Genomic DNA, 22,607 nt, shown 5'->3' on the forward strand with positions numbered 1-22,607 from the left:
AACGCTGACACTAAGGCATTTCCTCTTGCCTGGTTCAAATGATACACTGACGTTAGGGCGTTTCTCCTGCCTGGCTCAAATGATACACTGACACTAGGACATCTCTCTTGCCTGGCTCAAATGCTACACTGACACTAAGGCGTTTCCTCTTGCCTGGCTCAAATGATACACTGACATTAGAGCGTTTCTCCTGCCTGGCTCAAATGCTACACTGACACTAAGGCGTTTCCTCTTGCCTGGCTCATAACAATTTCCGAAATGGTACACAAATATTTTACACAGCACAGATTGGCAGCTCTTAATAAAGTCAACATCTAAAACACTTGAAGCTCAACATTAACACCCATTTATGACAAAACATCTTCACTTTGCTTCCTCTTAGACATCATTCTCAAAAGCATGGTATAGAAGCATAAAAAATCTATGTGACATAAAAAATACAAGCGGAAAGAATTCCTTTGTTTTCAACCCTAAATTATACATTTTTTCTCTCAAATTGGCCCCTAATTAACACCACATTGAACATCCACAGATCTAGAACCACACCTGGCTGCTAATGAGAGAATTATTTAAAGGGACTAGACACCAGATGATACACTTGCAAGAAAAAAAGAAAATTGTCAAAAACTTATATAAAATTGATATCATTGTGTACAACACATTGAATCTTAATTACGGATCTATCACATCGCTTACAACACATGTATCTTGAGAAGTTTTTGCGATTTTTCCAATACGAAAAATTTACTGGGTTTGTCTATCACTTGAATACCAGTAAATTTAAAAATAGCGTCAGTATATGTATCTGTACTAATCACATGACAATCACAAGCTAAATACACACTAAAAACCGGGAAACCATCATGCGCCATTTTAAACGGGTAAACTCAATTGAAACAGCAACAAAATATTATTTCAACCATGTAAAAATATTATATTATCAGCCTCATATAAGCTTGTATTGACAATCCTATTAAAATACTGTATTTTCCGATTCTGGAACCATCTGGTGTCTAGTCCCTTTAAGATACAATGTCTTCTTGCCTCACCCTAAAAACTTTCCCATGCTCTGAGAGAGCTGTTATGAGCAATTAGGTAATTAACTCATGAGAAACTAAAAAACTCATTCTGTATTCTTCTCGTTCATGCATTATTCTGCCATGTAGCATACACATAGTGAGGTAACATCAACATTTATTATATCTTGCATCCTCGCTGTATTTTGTATCACCAGAATAAGACTATCACACAAATAAGCCCAAAGTTCTTGCACTAGTGCCTGGCATCAAACATTATGAATAAGCCCTGCTATATATAATCCATTGTTTGAACAAGCCCGAAAATAAAACCATTGCAGGGCTTGCGGGCTTGTGCAAATTTCGACCACTTAAATTCTAGAATCATATCAATAACTATACATCAAGCCACAATCTGTACTTTTTCACAATGACTGAGAAACAATTTTGAATGCTTCCAGAATATTTTATCCAAAATTCATTTTCAAACAATATTTTGTTTTCTTCTAAATAAGTCCCATGAATCAAAATATCTCTACAGTTCACATTACACAACCATTGACAGATATCTAATCTACTAAATGTCACTCAGAGCACTTTCCCAAAAATAAAATAACAATATACTATTCTTGTTTCACAATTTTTTTAACACTATCACCGTTTAAAACCATTCACGTTTAAAACAGTATCTGGACATTACAGCAAGAACTATACGAACTCAAGTGTGAACTATCTAGCTCCGATCTTTTTCACTTAGATGTTACCTAGCTTTTATTTTGTTATCTAATGATGAACCCGCTGGTTTTGAATAAAATCATCCAAAATGTAAACCTTCTTCCCTAAAATTCATTCATGACAATAAAGATGTAGGCGAAAATTTCTTAAGCACAATCAAAAGCTATTTGACTATTTGCATTGGTGTCTTTTAATGGCTCTTATGTAATTAAGTAGTAATGTTATTTCTGCTACCACTGATACTGCAGCTTCTGATGATGATGATGATGCTGAAAACGATGGTGATTGTGGTGATGATGCTGTTGATTATGATGATGTTGGCAGTGCTGCTGCTGCAGCTGATGATGATGTTGATGATAATGCTGAAAATGATGGTTTTTGTGGTGGATCAAGTGGTTGTGGTGGTGGTGATGATCATGGTGGTGATGACGCTGTTGTTGATAATGATGACGTTGATGATACATCAACAGTATCCTCAATGCATCTCCTAGATGGCATACATGCCTGTATTAAGAACATGCAGCATCACCCTCATGTAAGAACTCAATATTTAAAGTGCACAGGAAAAAGGCGACAGTATGGTACACCTAACCACCCTCAGCTGGAGAGATGTAGTTGTCACTTGATAACCCTCCAGAAATACAAGCACTTGTTAAATATATTCTTTTTTTTGAACAAAACAACAGCAAAGAGAAAAGGATTTAAGTTGCATAGCCATTAGAGGCATAATTTTTTTACCATAACACTTTTGTAGCCTATGTAAGGCACTGTCACTCTATCTATGATTGAGGAAACAAGGTATAATTATTTCCGGAAATTTAAAGAGCCGATATTTGTCTATGTTCCAAATGCAAATAAGAAAGCTTAAACTTCAAAAATGTTGTTTTTTGTTGTTGGACACTGTAGTTTATTGTTGTTAAAGATTGAAAAAAAGGTTGAAAATTAAGCACAAGATTAAAGTGAATCTGGATGTTTTTAGATTGTAAGGTTTGCCCGCACCTACTGCATTTTGGCTTGACCAGTTGCATTATGCCTTGACCCCACCACATCTTTGGCACAAAGGTCTTTTTGCACCCATTGGCTGCATTATGACTTCACCCCACTGCATCCTCAGTACAAAGGTCTGCCTGCACCTATTGGTTGCATTATGGCTTGACCTCACCACATCCCCAGTATACAGGTATGCCCGCACGCATAGGTTGCATTATGGCTTGACCTCACCACATCCCCAGTGTTAAAGGTCTGCCTGCACCTATTGGCTGCATTATGGCTTGACCTCACCACATCCCCAGTGTTAAAGGTCTGCCTGTACTTATTTGCTGCATTATGGCTAGACCCCACCACATCCCCAGTGTTAAAGGTCTGCCTGTACCTATTTGCTGCATTATGGCTAGACCCCACCACATCCCCAGTGTTAAAGGTCTGCCTGTACCTATTTGCTGCATTATGGCTAGACCCCACCACATCCCCAGTACACAGGTATTCCTGGACTTATTGGCTACATTATGGCTAGACCCCACCGCATCCCTAGTTTAAAGGTCTGCCTGTCCCTTTGGCTGCATTATGGCTTGACCCTACCGCATCCCAAGTTCCATGATCTATCTGTCCGTTTTGGCTGCATTATGGCTTGACCCAACCACATCCCCAGTACAAAGGCCTGCCTGAACTTATTGCAGGCTGCATTATGGCTTGACCCCACTGCATCCCCAGGACAAAGGCCTGCCTGAACATATTGGCTGCATTATGGCTTGACCCCACTGCATCCCCAGTGTTAAAGGTCTGCCTGAACGTATTGGCTGCATTGTGAATTGACCCCACTGCATCCCAAGTGTTAAAGGTCTGCCTGCACTTATTGGCTGCATTATGAATTGACCCCACTGCATCCCCAGTGTTAAAGGTCTGCCTGCACTTATTGGCTGCATTATGGCTTGACCCCACTGCATCCCCAGTGTTAAAGGTCTGCCTGCACTTATTGGCTGCATTATGAATTGACCCCACTGCATCCCCAGTGTTAAAGGTCTGCCTGCACTTATTGGCTGCATTATGAATTGACCCCACTGCATCCCCAGTGTTAAAAGTCTGCCTGCACTTATTGGCTGCATTATGGCTTGACCCCACTGCATCCCCAGTGTTAAAGGTCTGCCTGCACTTATTGGCTGCATTATGAATTGACCCAACTGCATCCCCAGTGTAAAAAGTCTGCCTGCACTTATTGGCTGCATTATGGCTTGACCCCACTGCATCCCCAGTGTTAAAAGTCTGCCTGCACTTATTGGCTGCATTATGAATTGACCCCACTGCATCCCCAGTGTTAAAAGTCTGCCTGCACTTATTGGCTGCATTATGAATTGACCCCACTGCATCCCCAGTGTTAAAGGTCTGCCTGCACTTATTGGCTGCATTATGAATTGACCCCACTGCATCCCCAGTATAAAGGTCTGCCTGCACTTATTGGCTGCATTATGGCTTGACCCCACTGCATCCCCAGTGTTAAAAGTCTGCCTGCACTTATTGGCTGCATTATGAATTGACCCAACTGCATCCCGAGTGTTAAAGGTCTGCCTGCACTTATTGGCTGCATTATGAATTGACCCCACTGCATCCCCAGTATAAAGGTCTGCCTGCACTTATTGGCTGCATTATGAATTGACCCCACTGCATCACCAGTGTTAAAGGTCTGTCTGCACTTATTGGCTGCATTATGAATTGACCCCACTGCATCCCCAGTGTTAAAGGTCTGCCTGCACGTATTGGCTGCATTATGAATTGACCCAACTGCATCCCCAGTGTTAAAGGTCTGCCTGCACTTATTGGCTGCATTATGAATTGACCCCACTGCATCCCCAGTGTTAAAGGTCTGCCTGCACTTATTGGCTGCATTATGGCTTGACCCCACTGCATCCCCAGTATAAAGGTCTGCCTGCACTTATTGGCTGCATTATGGCTTGACCCCACTGCATCCCCAGTACAAAGGTCTGCCTGCACTTATTGGCTGCATTATGGCTTGACCCCACTGCATCCCCAGTATAAAGGTCTGCCTGCACTTATTGGCTGCATTATGGTTTGACCCCACTGCATCCCCAGTACAAAGGTCTGCCTGCACTTATTGGCTGCATTATGAATTGACCCCACTGCATCCCCAGTGTTAAAGGTCTGCCTGCACTTATTGGCTGCATTGTGAATTGACCCCACTGCATCCCCAGTGTTAAAGGTCTGCCTGCACTTATTGGCTGCATTATGAATTGACCCCACTGCATCCCCAGTGTTAAAGGTCTGCCTGCACTTATTGGCTGCATTATGAATTGACCCCTATGCATCCCAAGTGTTAAAGGTCTGCCTGCACTTATTGGCTGCATTATGAATTGACCCCACTGCATCCCCAGTGTTAAAGGTCTGCCTGCACTTATTGGCTGCATTATGAATTGACCCCACTGCATCCCCAGTATAAAGGTCTGCCTGCACTTATTGGCTGCATTATGGCTTGACCCAACTGCATCCCCAGTGTTAAAGGTCTGCCTGCACTTATTGGCTGCATTATGAATTGACCCCACTGCATCCCCAGTGTTAAAGGTCTGCCTGCACTTATTGGCTGCATTATGGCTTGACCCCACTGCATCCCCAGTGTTAAAGGTCTGCCTGCACTTATTGGCTGCATTATGAATTGACCCCACTGCATCCCCAGTGTTAAAGGTCTGCCTGCACTTATTGGCTGCATTATGGCTTGACCCCACTGCATCCCCAGTATAAAGGTCTGCCTGCACTTATTGGCGGCATTATGAATTGACCCCACTGCATCCCCAGTGTTGAAGGTCTGCCTGCACTTATTGGCTGCATTATGGCTTGACCCAACTGCATCCCCAGTATAAAGGTCTGCCTGCACTTATTGGCGGCATTATGAATTGACCCCACTGCATCCCCAGTGTTAAGGTCTGCCTGCACTTATTGGCTGCATTATGAATTGACCTAACTGCATCCCCAGTGTTAAAAGTCTGCCTGCACTTATTGGCTGCATTATGAATTGACCCAACTGCATCCCCAGTGTTAAGTCTGCCTGCACTTATTGGCTGCATTATGGCTTGACCCCACTGCATCCCCAGTGTTAAAGGTCTGCCTGCACTTATTGGCTGCATTATGGCTTGACCCCACTGCATCCCCAGTATAAAGGTCTGCCTGCACTTATTGGCTGCATTATGGTTTGACCCCACTGCATCCCCAGTACAAAGGTCTGCCTGCACTTATTGGCTGCATTATGAATTGACCCCACTGCATCCCCAGTGTTAAAGGTCTGCCTGCACTTATTGGCTGCATTGTGAATTAACCCCACTGCATCCCCAGTGTTAAAGGTCTGCCTGCACTTATTGGCTGCATTATGAATTGACCCCACTGCATCCCCAGTGTTAAAGGTCTGCCTGCACTTATTGGCTGCATTATGAATTGACCCCTATGCATCCCAAGTGTTAAAGGTCTGCCTGCACTTATTGGCTGCATTATGAATTGACCCCACTGCATCCCCAGTGTTAAAGGTCTGCCTGCACTTATTGGCTGCATTATGAATTGACCCCACTGCATCCCCAGTATAAAGGTCTGCCTGCACTTATTGGCTGCATTATGGCTTGACCCAACTGCATCCCCAGTGTTAAAGGTCTGCCTGCACTTATTGGCTGCATTATGAATTGACCCCACTGCATCCCCAGTGTTAAAGGTCTGCCTGCACTTATTGGCTGCATTATGGCTTGACCCCACTGCATCCCCAGTGTTAAAGGTCTGCCTGCACTTATTGGCTGCATTATGAATTGACCCCACTGCATCCCCAGTGTTAAAGGTCTGCCTGCACTTATTGGCTGCATTATGAATTGACCCCACTGCATCCCCAGTGTTAAAGGTCTGCCTGCACTTATTGGCTGCATTATGAATTGACCCCACTGCATCCCCAGTGTTAAAGGTCTGCCTGCACTTATTGGCTGCATTATGGCTTGACCCCACTGCATCCCCAGTACAAAGGTCTGCCTGCACTTATTGGCTGCATTATGAATTGACCCCACTGCATCCCCAGTGTTAAAGGTCTGCCTGCACTTATTGGCTGCATTATGAATTGACCCCACTGCATCCCCAGTGTTAAAGGTCTGCCTGCACTTATTGGCTGCATTATGAATTGACCCCACTGCATCCCCAGTGTTGAAGGTCTGCCTGCACTTATTGGCTGCATTATGAATTGACCCCACTGCATCCCCAGTGTTAAAGGTCTGCCTGCACTTATTGGCTGCATTATGAATTGACCCCACTGCATCCCCAGTGTTAAAGGTCTGCCTGCACTTATTGGCTGCATTATGAATTGACCCAACTGCATCCCCAGTGTTAAAGGTCTGCCTGCACTTATTGGCTGCATTATGAATTGACCCAACTGCATCCCCAGTGTTAAAGGTCTGCCAGTACTTATTGGCTGCATTATGAATTGACCCCACTGCTCCCCAGTGTTAAAGGTCTGCCTGCACTTATTGGCTGCATTATGAATTGACCCCACTGCATCCCCAGTGTTAAAGGTCTGCCTGCACTTATTGGCTGCATTATGAATTGACCCCACTGCATCCCCAGTGTTTAAGGTCTGCCTGCACTTATTGGCTGCATTATGGCTTGACCCTACTGCATCCCCAGTGTTAAAGGTCTGCCTGCACTTATTGGCTGCATTATGAATTGACCCAACTGCATCCCCAGTGTTAAAGGTCTGCCTGCACTTATTGGCTGCATTATGGCTTGACCCCACTGCATCCCCAGTATAAAGGTCTGCCTGCACTTAGTGGCTGCATTATGAATTGACCCCACTGCATCCCCAGTACAAAGGTCTGCCTGCACTTATTGGCTGCATTATGAATTGACCCCACTGCATCCCCAGTGTTAAAGGTCTGCCTGCACTTATTGGCTGCATTATGAATTGACCCCACTGCATCCCCAGTGTTAAAGGTATGCCAGCACTTATTGGCTGCATTATGAATTGACCCCACTGCATCCCCAGTGTTAAAGGTCTGCCTGCACTTATTGGCTGCATTATGGCTTGACCCCACTGCATCCCCAGTATAAAGGTATGCCTGCACTTATTGGCTGCATTATGAATTGACCCAACTGCATCCCCAGTATAAAGGTATGCCTGCACTTATTGGCTGTACTATGGCTTGACCCAACTGCAGCCCCAGTGTTAAAGGTCTGCCTGCACTTATTGGCTGCATTATGGCTTGACCCCACTGCATCCCCAGTACAAAGGTCTGCCTGCACTTATTGGCTGCATTATGGCTTGACCCCACTGCATCCCCAGTATAAAGGTCTGCCTGCACTTATTGGCTGCATTATGGATTGACCCCACTGCATCCCCAGTACAAAGGTCTGCCTGCACTTATTGGCTGTATTTTGGCTTGACCCCACTGCATCCCCAGTACAAAGGTCTGCCTGCACCTATTGGCTGCATAATGACTTGACCCCACCCCATCCCCAGTACAAAGATCTGCCAGTCCCTATTGGATACATAATGGCTTGACCCGACTTCTTCCCCAGTACAGTGAAAGAATTAAGAAACTTCAATGGGGAAATTTACATTTATCAGTGGATGAGTTGCACAGGACAAGATAATAATTGAGACCTGAAAAAGTGGTTGTGTGACAACAATGAATGACATCTTAAATATTAAACAAACAAGACCAAAAAAGAAAGAGGGCCCAAACCCAGATAAATGGAGGCTGACCAGACTCTGAGCACGTGTGACCTTGGTAGAAATTGAATGATTCAGCACTCTGCACTGTAGACATAGAGTTAATCCCTTAACCGCATTTGTAAATGCAAAACTTGATATTGACAGCTATAAAACAAAAGAAATGAGTTTGTCTGTCTTATTTCAGAATCTATTATTCTTTTCATATATTCATTTTCTTATAATAATAACTTGTAAATTCACAGCATAAGCCAAGGGAGACAAATGGACATGAATTATTATTCTAAAAATATAAATTATCTCCCTTCATGCTCTTTACAATTCAAAATCTAACAATTTAAAACCTAACATCAGGAGATGACGACCATGGACTGTACCAAGTTAACAAGTTCAATATTTTATATGCTAAATACCACCGGCCCGAGACAACAAATATGTATATTACAAATATGCAAAAGCAACAATGGTAACATCAGTTGAACAATGTACACTGTAATACAAACACAATTACAAAACAAACTGTTCCAAGTTATTTAGAATATATTATTCTTATTATAAAATATTATATTACTTACTTTGTCAATTTATTCAGATGATGTTGTTATTATTAAATACAAAAATAGATATTTTGACATGGGTGCAAAATTTGCATGTGGGGTATTTTTTTTACTATAGACATAAAATGTTAGTCTTTTCCTGTTATTTTCATGTTTGAGTTATTACCATATAATAAGCACAGGATGTATTGTATTGTCCTATTTTTAACTCTATCCAGCCTAGGCATCTTTGCTTCAGGAAGTTGGGATCAAATCATGCATTTTTGCCCCATTCTCATAATAGGATTTCATGAACAATAGGAGACAAGAAAAACATTGTTGCATAGCATCAAGTCGGCGCAATAAAATAAGAAGAGAAATGTGCATGTAGATAACCAAAAAAAGGTTATTATTTCAATGATAACATTGTTGGTATACATATGTTCGAAGGACATTATGGTTGATAATATTGTTACAATAGTTTAAGCCCAGAATTGTAGATATTCTGGTTTTCCCATGCTAATCCTCCGGTACACCAAATTATACCAAAGATTTACACACGTTACTTCCGAAACAATAAGGGTCATTGGTCTAATACATGAATTTCAATAGCATGAAATTCACCTTTTATTTGTACCGGCATGGGAAAACCCAGTTATGTGAATTCTGGGTTTATATATTGTATTTTTGTTTTTGTGAACACATTTTACCCTTATGAGATTTAGAACAGGGATAAAAAATACTACACATTGAGAGGGAATTATCTGGAGTTCATTCTTTTGAATGACATTTTCAAAACAAACAATTAAGCTCAATGTTAATTTTTCAAAACTCGCTTTTTTGCTGCTCGCCAAGAGAGATTACTGTGTAGGAGGTTTAGAAATATAAAGGATATTGTAATAGTACTGTGTAACCTTCATCTATTTGGGGGAAAGTTGGTATTTAAAATCAAAATTTTCAAAATGATAATCAGAGCTATTATAATTTATTATTTCATTATTAATTGAAGCGTTAATTTTTTTAAAACACACTGAACTTCACATTTTATAGTGCAACGTGGACAATATTGAAAGCATTGTTCTGCAATTTATGAACTGGTCCCTAGTTGGAGTATTTCTTGAGTAATATCAAATATAGTTGACGCCCAATAAGAACCCCCTCACGAAACCTGTGATTTTTAAAATAAAAATTACTGTTCCAAGGGCAGATCCAGAATTTGACATTAGAAGGGGCGTAACATAGAGGCATAACCTTATGACCAGCGCACTACCCTCAGAGCTGAAATTTATGTGGTTTAAATTGTTGCCTGGGGTGGGGGGGGGGGGGTAGCTGGGGTTAATCAACCTAGAAATTTTTTAACAATTTTAGCCTGATATTGTGTATTTTGGGCATATTTTAGTACTTCTTTTCTCCTATATTTATATAAAAACTTGGAACGATTTTAGGGATGGCACGCCAGATGCACCACCCGGGATCTGCTTGTGTATTATGTCTGCAACAAACACTGCTGTATTAATGTGCAGACATACACAGTTTCAAGACATTAAAAAGAGCTTTCAGACAGGCAGAAAGGTCAGACAATAAACTGTCCTCAGTCAGTGTCAATGACCGAACATTCATATTTTGTGATGTGTCAATATTTGCTTTTCCAATTTTCATGTCCAACCTCAGTGATAACGAGCCCCATTAGGGAAATCTGATACAGTGAAGGAATGAGGTCTCTCACAGAATGGACAAACATCCTCAACTATGTATAATACATCGTAAAACATCCTGTTACTTCTGTAGGAAATATCCTTGTTGTGACAAGGAATAAGGACAGAATTATGGATAAGCTGTATTTCACTTATCACTCATAACAAATATCTTGAGTCCATTATTGTAGAAATATTCATATATGTATATTTTTTTTAAGTATGACTACACAGTTTATGACCAATCAATGACTTTCAACATCCTTAACAATGAATAACACATCGTGAAACAGCCTGTTACTTTTGACTATTAAAATTTCCCATTTAAGGAAAATATCCGTGTAGATACAAGGAATAAGGAAAGAAAGTGGGAGGGGGGAGGGGGAGGGGTTACAGTTTAATACAATATTAGTTATTATATCTTCTAATCATAGATGAACAAACAATAAATTGCTGTATACATAAAGCTTTTAAGTAGGACCAAAAAAGAATTAATGGTTCGATTAGGATTATATCCTGGTTAAAAAAGGGAAGGGAAGCTATTTATTATTTATTGGGCTATAAATAAGAAACTTATTGTCGTCATTCAGAAATAGCTTCTGTATAAAGCTTGAAAGGTTAAAAATAAAACATATAAAAACGTAAGGCCTTATTTGTATGTAGGGTCGCGTAACCTGAACACAAAGATTTTGTTGGGGCCTACGCAAATAAAAAAAAATGTGATAATGTCTGCATTATAATCAAATATTTACTTTCATCCATGCACGATCCATAAATCAGAAGCCGGTGTAATTTATGATCCTTTGTTTGCTGTTCATTATGAATCCATATCAATTTTATCAAACGACCCACAAAATGTTAATCAGGAGCTAACTTCCTCGCCTGTGTGTGAAATACTGACACCCTAAGCCGTTTGTTTACCTTTTATTGCCTATTAATTTTTTTATTAATTTGACGTATGATCAAAACTATTAATTATGCACTTTTCTTTTTTATATGAAGTAATATCAATCATATGTAAATCATACTGTCACTTAAAGACCTAATATTATATCTTTACAAAACTCTCTGTTATAACAAATAAAGGTTATTGTTGTTATTGTTGTAGTTGCTGTTGTTGTTGTTATTGTTGTAGTTGCTGTTGTTGTTGGTGGTGATGGTGGTGGTGGCATTGGTGCTATTGGTTACAAACAAAGCATAGACATTAGAGAGCTTGTAAAACACTACTTGTACAGGTACATATATGTGAAAGTGTGGACTACTTTTTGCACACTATATAAACCAAGTATGTGTAAAATGCTTATAATATTGGTGTTTTTGCTGGTGTCTGTTTTTGTTGTTGTCGGTAATAAACAAAGCATAGTCATAAGAGAGCATGTGAAACAAAGATGTGAAAGCATGGACTACTTTTTGTGTATAATGCAAATAAAGGTAATAGTTGTTGTGTGTTGTTACTGTTGGTAACAAAGAAATCTTAGTCATTAGAGAGCTCATCAAACACTACCTGTACATGTATGTGAAAGTGTGGACTACTTTTCGTGCACCATATAAACCAGATCTATGTAAAAATGCAAACAGAGATAATTGTTGTTTTTGTTGTTGTTGCTGTTATTGTTGGTAACAAACAAAGGGTAGTTATTAGAGAGCTTGTGAAACACTACTTGTACTGATGTGTGTAAGCATGGACTACTTTTCATGCACTACGTCATCAAGGTATGTGTACAAAGCACAAATTAAAATGACATGTTACATACAAGCATGATGAAATGAATTTATTTGATGAAATGGATTTATTTGAGTATCATGAAGCCTACAAATAAACAGTTCTAAATGGAAACTTGTCTATTTACAACTTGTAAACTCAACTTCTTCATGTAATTGCAGCTACACATTCAAGTAGGCATTGGCAAAGGACACATTCGCAACCTCCCTCGATATAATTTTTAGCCAATTTTTTTTAGTTACAAGTTCGGTAAAGTGATGCAGAAGACCATTGCCTTTGTCTTTTTCACCAAATTTGCTTTTTATGGCAATAAGTATGTTATAATTAATGTTTGCAATTGATTTTACCTACGTTAGTGTGTCTGAATCATCAGCTACGCCTCTGCAACAGTGTTGAAACATTTCACAGCTTATATAAGGTTATTTTTTAAATAAAATAAAATCAAATGGGTTGTCAGTTGACATTGAAAATGCAAACAACTTCCTTATTAAAGCCATGTTCTCCTGTCTTTCATATTGATTGCTTATTTGATGTACAGGGACATATTTCAATGTTTCTGTCATTAAAACTTATCGTAGAAACATTACAAGCAATCAAGACAACATGACAGACTCGCGTGAAGAAAACCTCAATGTGTCATGATTCATAATGCGATCAAAATCAACATCTTAATGTTTTACCGTTTAACGTAACTAATCGAATCAGCAGTATTTTAATGTTTTAATTTGTGGACTAAAACTGGAACAGTGGAACTGGCTTCGCTGAATTCACTTTAGTCTTGAGTTTATTATGAAACTCGAGACTCAAAACTGTGAAACATACTTCATTGTAAAATTATTATTAAAAGAGCAATTATGTTATAACTGGCCATACATGGTGAAAATACAATGTTTAACAATTATTTATTAATTTTATGTAAAAAACAACTACATCTTAATGATTTAAGATCATTTATGCATTTAAGAATTTGCTTTTCTGAGTCTCAAATGGAGACACAGTGCCGCGTTTCAACAAAATATCTTAGTCATTTTCTTACACTGCTTAAAATAAGAGTGCTCGGGGACACATTGTAATGTTACGAACAGAATCCATCCAATTCAAATTCTTATGATATCTTTATTGAAATGCAGTTTACACCCAAAATGGAGTTACCCTTGGAAATTTATTATCTGAAGCCTTGTGATCTTTATTGAAACGGAGTACAGGGTGTTAGGTAAATTTAGGCCCAGTACCACAATATGGCTCTGGATATGGAAAATATGTCAGACAAGACCACGCCTTATAAGGAGGACATGCATTCTATCAAACCGTGGAAGTTATTTACTCAAAAAAAAATTACAGCCAAGACTGATGCTTAAGGAAGCCACTTGCAACGCCTACAACATTGTCAAAACATAGCGCACCTTTATCTTTAATAAAAAAATAAATTGTAAAATGGGTTGTCAGTTGACATTGAAAATACAAATAACTTCCTTATAAAAGCCATGTTCTCCTGTCATTTAAATTGATCGCTTATTTGATGTGCAGGGTCATATTTTAATGTTTCTCTTGTTTAAAGTAATTGAAGAAACATTACAAGCAATCAAGACAACATGACAGACTCGCGTGAACAAAACCTCAATATGTCATGATGCATGTTGCGATCAAAATAAACATCGTAATGTTTCACCATATTGTAATTACTCAAATCAGCAGTATTTTAAGGTTTTAACGTATGAACTAAAACTGGAACAGGTTCCGTCGTATACACTTACGTCTTGAGTTTATTATGAAACTCGACACTTAGGATTTAATACTGCGATTCATTATTTTGTTGTACAATTATTATTTAAAGCGCAATAATTGTAAAACTGGCCATTCATATTGAAAATAAAATGTTCAACAATTATTTATTCATTTTAAGTCCTAAACAACTAGAATTGAGATTATTTATGAAATTTAAGAATTTGCTTTTCTGATATTGAGACTCGGGGGCCAAGTTTCAACAAAATATCGTTGTGATCTTCTTACCTTGCTTACAAGCATTCGAGGACACCTGTAAAGTTACGGACAAAATCAGCAGTATTTTAATGTTTTAATTTGTGGACTAAAACTGGAACAGGCTCTGCCGTATTTACATGTCTTGAGTTTATTATGAAATTCAAGATTTGAAATACCAAACCTTCATTTTTATGTACATTAATTATTTAAAGAGCGATCATGGAAAAACTGGCCATACATGTTGCAAATACAATGTTTATAACAAGTATTTATTAACTTTATGTCAAAAACAACTATAATACAGATAATTCAGAATGTCAAGAGTTCGCTTTTCTGAGTCTCCAACCAGAGACTCAGGGGTGAGTCTCATAGTGAATTTGGGCCTGTTTGATAATAGGACCACGATTTGGTTGTGAATCTGGAAAATATGACAGGCAAAACACCACTTTATAATGAAGCAAATCATGCAAGTCATTCAATCAAAAACATTATGCACAAGACTGACCCTTGGGAAGCCAACCAACCAACCAACCATTGTTACCAACCAACCAACCAACCAACCAACCTGGGGCAGTTTCAATGAGGGATTTTAGTCATGACTTCAATAATCCGTGCTTCATCACATAGGCAACATAGTGAATTTTTTTCTCAACTTTGGTGATCATTTTTAATACTGACTAAAGTTCAATGCACACAAATACGTAAGATAATAGCGAAAATATGACACTAAGATAATTTCAATTTGCGACTCAAATCAAGTAAGATTTTTATTGAAATAGCCCCCAAACTAACCAACCAAAAATCACCCACCAACTGACTGAATAAGTGTCAAAATACCCCACTTCAAATTTCTCTTCGCAGTGGTACAAATATATGTCCTTAACTACAGCAGAATGTAGTTGCTGGGGAAAGCTATTGTTTGCCGTAATCCCTGCGGGCTGCCCCTCAAATCCTCTAATCTCGGAGATGATTGCAGAACCATGCTGGGAGTTGATCAAATTCTGAACACAAGGCATAAAATCTACCCCTTGCCTTGCACCAGGACTTACCATCACTGTTGACAAAGTTATTTTATCTGTTCACGGCCAGAATCAAATAATCTGATGATTTAGGTTTTCATTTAAATTCTGCAGAAAGGCTTAAAACATGCTAAGATTTCACAGTCTTTGCTTAGCAACCTTGAATAATGTGCATCATAATATATATGGACTTTTAATTCTTTAACTTAAATTATAAACAAATTGAGTCATCATAATATGACTCATAACTGTTTAGTTTCTTCTCCTTATGAAAATTTCACCCCAGTAAAGTCATGAAAGACATCAATCATTTGTCGAGCCAGAATGCATTCGTCTACCAAATAAGAGTTTGGAAATGGTTTTTTGTAAGTTTATGCTTTAAAAACAGCTTAGGCGTTAAAAAAATAATTATATCTTGTAATTCAGTCAACAAAGATTAAGTATTTGGATGGCAAAGTATTTGAAACATGTTCCAAAACTTGAATGCACTAAATGTGCACAGCATTAAAGGAGCATTATAGGTTTATGCAAAAAATAGTTATTTTTATTTAAACACATTATTATTATTTATTTTACTCATTTATCTTTAAATGATAAAAAAAACATGATTTATGTACCGTACAGATAACATAATATTATTGATAAATTTGCACTTTTGTAACTAGGCAATTTGAGGCCGCGTAGCTATTAATTGTTTATTTAAACGCATTAAAAGTTTTTACTCATTTAACTTTAAATGATAAAAAAACAAAAACATGATTTATAAACAGATAACATAATATTACTGATGATTTGTGGCTTTTGTAACTAGGCAATTTGAGGCCACATAGCAATTTAAATTGATTTTTTTTTTATAAAAGCTATTATTATTCTTTTACTGCACATAATTATTTTTTTTATCATTCGATAGTCAAATGATATTAAATATAAAGCATTCAAATGAAAATATTTTTTTTTGGCTTCAACTTATATTATTTATCATTAAAGTCAAAAAAATTATACATAAAGCATTAAAATAAAATTATTTTTTTGCTTCATATTATTTAAATTCTGTGCCTTTAATGCATTGAAGCAATCATTTTACTGACAGACACCCAAACATGAAAAACAAGGTTCGTTTTAATGGTTTTATTACACAATGTTTATGGATCTCTTATTCAATGGAGAGATAAGCAAATTAAACAACTCGCCTATTCATACGAGCAAACATCAAAACATTTTAAATTTGACAGCATGCAAATTTGCATGCATGTTATTATAGCTAAGACGCACATTTTAAAACCTGCGTCGATCTTAAAAACACTCCTACTTAACCAAATATTGTATTTTAAAATCACTGGCGATAAAATAGCTTCAGGACATTGCTTTATCAAAACCTGAATTAGTTTGACAAAGGGCGGAGATGTCGTTTGGTTGAAAAACATCCCCTACTAAAATGAGTAATATCTTATACTTCCCTAAGTGCAATCTTTTCCTAAAAATCAACATATCGCAATAATTTTTTGTACTGATAATTCAACTTTTAAAATTGAAATTCATTTTGCATCGTCTGCTCCAAGAATATACAAAAAAATATTAACTCCTAATTGTCCATGATCACGTCTCCCGTCAATGAGATTGCCAGACAGATTTCATCATTAAGGAAGCATTACCAAAACAATGGCCAAATTCCATTCAGCTTTATAAAGTCGGTTATTTAACGACCTGTATGCATGATGTCTAGTATAAAGACAATCGCGCAGACACTTCGTAATTTTTTTCTTTCTTTTTTGCTTTAAATTTTCTAAACACTTAATTCGGCATTAGAGCTCATGACTTGTACCAAATAAATAGACTAGTAATGCAAATATAAACAATTACTATTACTTGTTTCAATTGGGTTTTAATATATAGGCTACTTGCAGATTATTAAAGAATTTAATATTGCAATTAGAACAATGTGCAATACAATCATTATTTGTAGAACTTTCAAATTCCAACAAAATAACGAAATTAACTTTTCCATTAGAAAGGGTGCCTCATTAACAATTTAAGGGGCCTCACTTAGCAAGAGGGTGCCACCTGAGTACTTCTTTGTTTAATTAATATTTAGACATCTGCTTGTATTATTATCATAAGGAGCTTTGGTACTTTTCACTTAACTAAATGCACCCAGTAAACTTTGAACAACTTTTTTATTCATTAAATAAAATAACAAAAAAAAATGTTTAACTGAATACATGTTAATGTATTCTTTAAAAATATAGAATTAAGTTGAAAAGTTTCCATTCAAAAAATGAAATTGACGTTTCTATGTTGTTAAATATTGTTCATTAAGGAAAAGCTTTCAATAATATTTAACAATACTACAATATATAGTGCTTGCATTTTGAAAAGCTGAACAAATACTTGAAGAAACGACCCGAAATCTCCAGTACTCATAATTCTGCGACAAAAAAAACTGATTAGCCACGACCATGTGCGATTAACCAAGTACATGCTTGGATTAATGCGCTGCCCTTCCATATCAGGTGAAATAATCACATTAATTCACACGTAATGAAGTATTGAAGTTGCACCCTCGTGCAGAAAAAGATTAAATCCTGTTATAAGCAATTAACGAAAAATGATGTAAAACTTTAATCCCAAAGGGTAACTCTAAGGGCATAATGAATTAATAGATTGTTTCGTGTTTCGCTACAAACAGGGTAGGGAGGATATTTGGTGCATGTTTTTTACTTTCTTACCCCTTAATTTCAAATAAAAAAAAAATAAAAAAAATATAAAAAAAATATATATATATATATATAAATAAATGACCTTAAAAATGGCTTAAAAAAATTGTTTTGAGTTGCAGGTAACAAATTTGGAGACTGTTTGGAAACACCGAACAAATGATTCATTAACTTTGGCCTAATGCTGTATTCCTAATTTTAATGTAAATTTGGCTAAACAGAGTTCAAGTACAACAATTATATGTTTAAACAGAACTTCAAAAAATGGTTGTATTTTTACTACCATTAGACATTTTGCATCAAACCTAGTGATCAAATATGGGTATATTTTAATTCATTTGCATATCTATACAAAATACCTCAAAAATTTAAACCCTCGTTTTTTAAAATGACACAATCTCCGACATTCAAAACCTAAAATATGTGATATTTGCATGATCACAGTGGGTTCCTTCAGATTTACATCACCAAAGAGTCAGACTCGAAATGATGATGATCGCGACTTAAAGGGTAAATCAGTTTCTACATCTTTCTACAACCTCGTGAAGAACGATCGTATCATGTGTTATCCCATTGAGAGATATAGGTTAGGTCGTTACGAAAAAAAGAGAATTCAAAATGTCAATGACTTTTTTTATCAAACCTAAGAAGGCGACAGAACCTTATAACAAGGGAGAAACACAAATGAAGCAATTAATGGTATCAAAACTGACCATCAGTGGTACTGTGATGTACATAACAGAAAAATGTTTCAATAACCACACTTGTAGAAATAACCAGATATCAAATAGCTATAGACTTTTTTCCTAAGGAATTCTATTACATCGCAATAATAGATGAAAAGATACTGTGAAATTTTAGTTGTTAAAAGAATAAATTGACAGTTATGCACTCTTATTCCCAAATTAGATGATTACTAATGTGTTAAATAAATTAATGAAAATAATATTATTGATAAAAGCTTCTTTAAGTTTGTACTTTTGTAAATAGTTTCAATTGAAATCCGACACAAATAGGCATAATTTGCATTCTTTCAAGGCCAAAAGTGCTTCTTTTTAAGATTTTTTTTCGGTAAATTTCAACATATTCTTTTGCTACTCATAAAAACCCTTTCAAATGATATGATACTTAATATATGGTCACTGGGCATTATGGGGATTGTGTCAGATTACTTCAACACACTGGCAGGACAGAAACCCTTGTACAATTGTGAATTGAGACACCAGTAAGATGGTGTTTGATGATAACTTAAATTATTATAGTTTTAATCAAACAAGACAAAGAAATGGAACCATTTCCAACCATCAAAACTAGACAATGGTTCAACCAGTCTGAATTCTTACACTAATACTTGGCATCGACCTTTGCAAAAAATACATTTGAGCAAGTCATAAGAGCATTTTACCAATTCAGGGCCTAGGGCTTGCTTATTTTAACCACTGCATCGCATTCACAAAACTAAAAACATACAGTCTAGTGAGAGGGTTCATGTGGTATAGGAATCCACCTCTCGCCAATACGGCTGTTGGTTCAAGCCCCAACCGGCCCAACCAGTACTAGTTTCTACCCAGGACTCAGATTCAAGAGTGGGTCATATTAGAATATGGCTGTTTTTAAAATTACAGTCAAGCTATAAATAGTTTATACTAATTTCTTTTTAACTCGATTGTGACAAAAGCAGATAGTTTATAGATTCACTCTCTCGAGTTCATTTCCTAGTAAGAAAGCAGTACTGGTGTCCATTTGGGAGGTCATGATAAAGTATCCAATGAAAAAATACCCCTGGTAGGGATCAAACCCACAACCTCTTTAGTGAGATGGGGACACCTAGACCACTAGACCACTCTCACCCCATCAAATAGGATTCATCATCAAGCTTAAATTGATGAGCTCATCTTATCAGTACATGTATTGTACGATTGTTTTCTATCCAAATAAAATTTCTGAGTGGATAAACTATCAAATTTGAAAGTAGAAGCTTTATCACAATGTTTATTTGATTTTGCTATTAGAAAGTTTGATTAGATTGATAATACAGACACAATATTTAACTGAAAATCTCGTTAACAAAATGGCCGGTATAAGTATAAACCAAATTAACTAAATAACCAAAAAAAGACTGTCAACTAATAATAGTTCACATACCTGCATATATTCGTAGAGTTTCTCCGATGGTAAGGACCGCGTGCGGTAGATCCGGTTTAGGGCCCTACGTCTAGTAGGAGGGCGTGTCCAACGGTCCCTCATTCCCCAGCCTAATGAGCCCACACTCTCACTAATGCTTAACATTGAACATCACACATACTTCCGAAAAACACTGACGCGGGCTCAATATGTCCGATATAAATCCAAAAAATAAAAACGTGAACCCATTGATCCCAATTTCGGGGCAAATAAAAGGGGTCCTGCAGGCAGAGACAAGAAAATATCGTGTCCACTATACAAAAATATCAACAATTTTGATAACTTATAATTTCCAACACTCACACATAGTCCAACGTGTCCCAAATCAAAATAAACACATTTGAAGTCCTCTATATCGAAAAATAACACAGCGCAAAAATATCTTTTGATTTCTAACACTTTATCTAGTCAGATAATTTCGATTTAAACAACTCACATTGTGTGTCAAGTATTTTTTACTTGGAAAACTTCAAGTCTTGAAACATCGAACATTTATGTTGACTTTTCGATCTAATAACACTCCTCACATCTGAATTTATCATCACCTTTCTGCATCAGTGGTAATATTTTCTTTCACAATTGAATATTATCAGGAAATAAAATAAGATAAAGTTATCTTCACTTCAAAAAGTTTTAAACTTGTGTCTTATGACTTTGTTTATTGATATTGTCCAACAGCCAGATAAACTATAACACAATTGATATAAAAATTTGAGTTACTTTAAACTGCACATTTACAATTCTGAAACAAAACAAGCTTAACCCTACAACGTAATACTTTGATGAAATGCTTACTTTTCTCCGACAACGTTTAACTTTATTATCTGAGTGCATTGTACTATATACATTATGTTACGTGACAACCACAATATTTCGTCTCTCAAATACAGTTCCTGTTTATTTTACCTGTGTGCAAACACTCATGCGAACAAATATCTTTACCATTACTATAAAATGCAGATTAATATATTTCTATACGAAAAATGAATTTTTCAATTCAGTAATTTTAATGCGGACAAATACCTTTATCAAAAATAAAACTTAAATAATAACAAAAATTTATATTTGTCCTCTAAATAAAATTTTCAATTATTTTCAATAATAATGACAAATAAGTTAATCTCAAAAGCAATCATCTAATTTTATTCTTCACCAAAGCATTTAACGACCTTAAAAATGAAAAACCTTTTCGGAAGTCATCCATCAAAAAACCCGACGTGAACCCAATCATTATAAATCTGCAGTGAATATTTCATAAACTCCATTTTCTTTTTTATCTCCAACAAATGAACGATTTCACTGTTTTCTAATCTCGTATCTTTCGAAGCCAATCAGCTGATCACTGCACCCTTTGACACATCGAAACTGTTCACAACTTTTTACAACTGAAGTGGTAACACAAAACCAGAAAATCAATCATGTCGCCATTGTTTGTTATATACACTTAATCCAAGTCTTTCTAATTAACTACATGCCTTTAAAATTTAAAAAAAGAACTTTCTTAAGTGGGGTCCCAGCACTCAATTTCATAACATAATTATTCATTGTCACTCCAGTAATTATTATTTTCTATGCACGTGAACGAAAAAAACCTGCGTAATAATGATTATCATTAGCTGTTCGAAAAAGAACGAAATAAAGCTATCAGAGTGTTTAAAACACTAGTCTTACATACCACTTCTATAATAATTGAAGTTTTGACAGTTTGACTGTCTTTTGTAACGGATATCCCGGTTTTAAAGAAGTGACATTGTTCCGAAGGTATTAAATTCCGTTCGTTTACCACTAGGACTGACATTAACACAAATGATAAGATAAACTCATTGTTATTTCATACCTCTGCACAATTTCCCGTCCAATTTACAACTACTTAACTTTAGATAAATGACCCTGAACGTTAAGAGCTATTCGAAACAATTACTAAAATAACGTATTCCAGATTTGACCACACCGATATAGAAAAAAATAACAGGTGTCTATTATAGCAAAGAATTCTTCATATGCATATTATTTGAAACCTTATCCACAAGGCAAATGCATACATGGTGGATTTTTGGCTGGAGTCACTAAATAATTATTGTCACATTGAAGTTTTCAACCCTTCCATATTTAGAGGGCTAAACACTAAAACAGCTGTAAAATCGGCTTTTATTTGCTCAAATTGGGGCCGTTTTCGTCTAAACTTCGTTTCTATAAAAACTTATGACCCGACGAAGACAACTTATTTAAACTCAGACGAGCTTTCATAAATCTTACATTGACACTTCTCTTACACTTTTAATGAGATTAAGATTTTTATAAAAGTGAAA

The 22,607-nt window shown here is 36.7% G+C and overlaps 1 protein-coding gene across 2 annotated transcripts in view; it reads right to left on the reverse strand.

Moving 5' to 3' along the window:
- The window catches only part of LOC128207571 (centrosomal protein of 170 kDa-like), a 111,921-nt gene extending 89,641 nt beyond the window's left edge, over positions 1–22,280 (reverse strand). Inside the window, exons 1-2 of one of the 2 annotated variants that reach the window (XM_052910590.1) lie at positions 21,484–22,280; positions 20,260–20,985 (exon numbers count right to left, since the gene is read on the reverse strand). In XM_052910590.1, the coding sequence (XP_052766550.1) occupies positions 20,260–20,403 (144 nt within the window). In that variant the 5' untranslated portion in view covers positions 20,404–20,985; positions 21,484–22,280. Of the gene's footprint in view, positions 1–20,259; positions 21,150–21,483 lie in introns of those variants that run through there. The other variant, XM_052910589.1, reaches the window with a different exon arrangement.
- Positions 22,281–22,607: the final 327 nt, after the last annotated feature.

Source organism: Mya arenaria, chromosome 11, assembly GCF_026914265.1.
Source record: "Mya arenaria isolate MELC-2E11 chromosome 11, ASM2691426v1".
Classification (NCBI taxonomy): Eukaryota; Metazoa; Mollusca; class Bivalvia; order Myida; family Myidae; genus Mya; species Mya arenaria.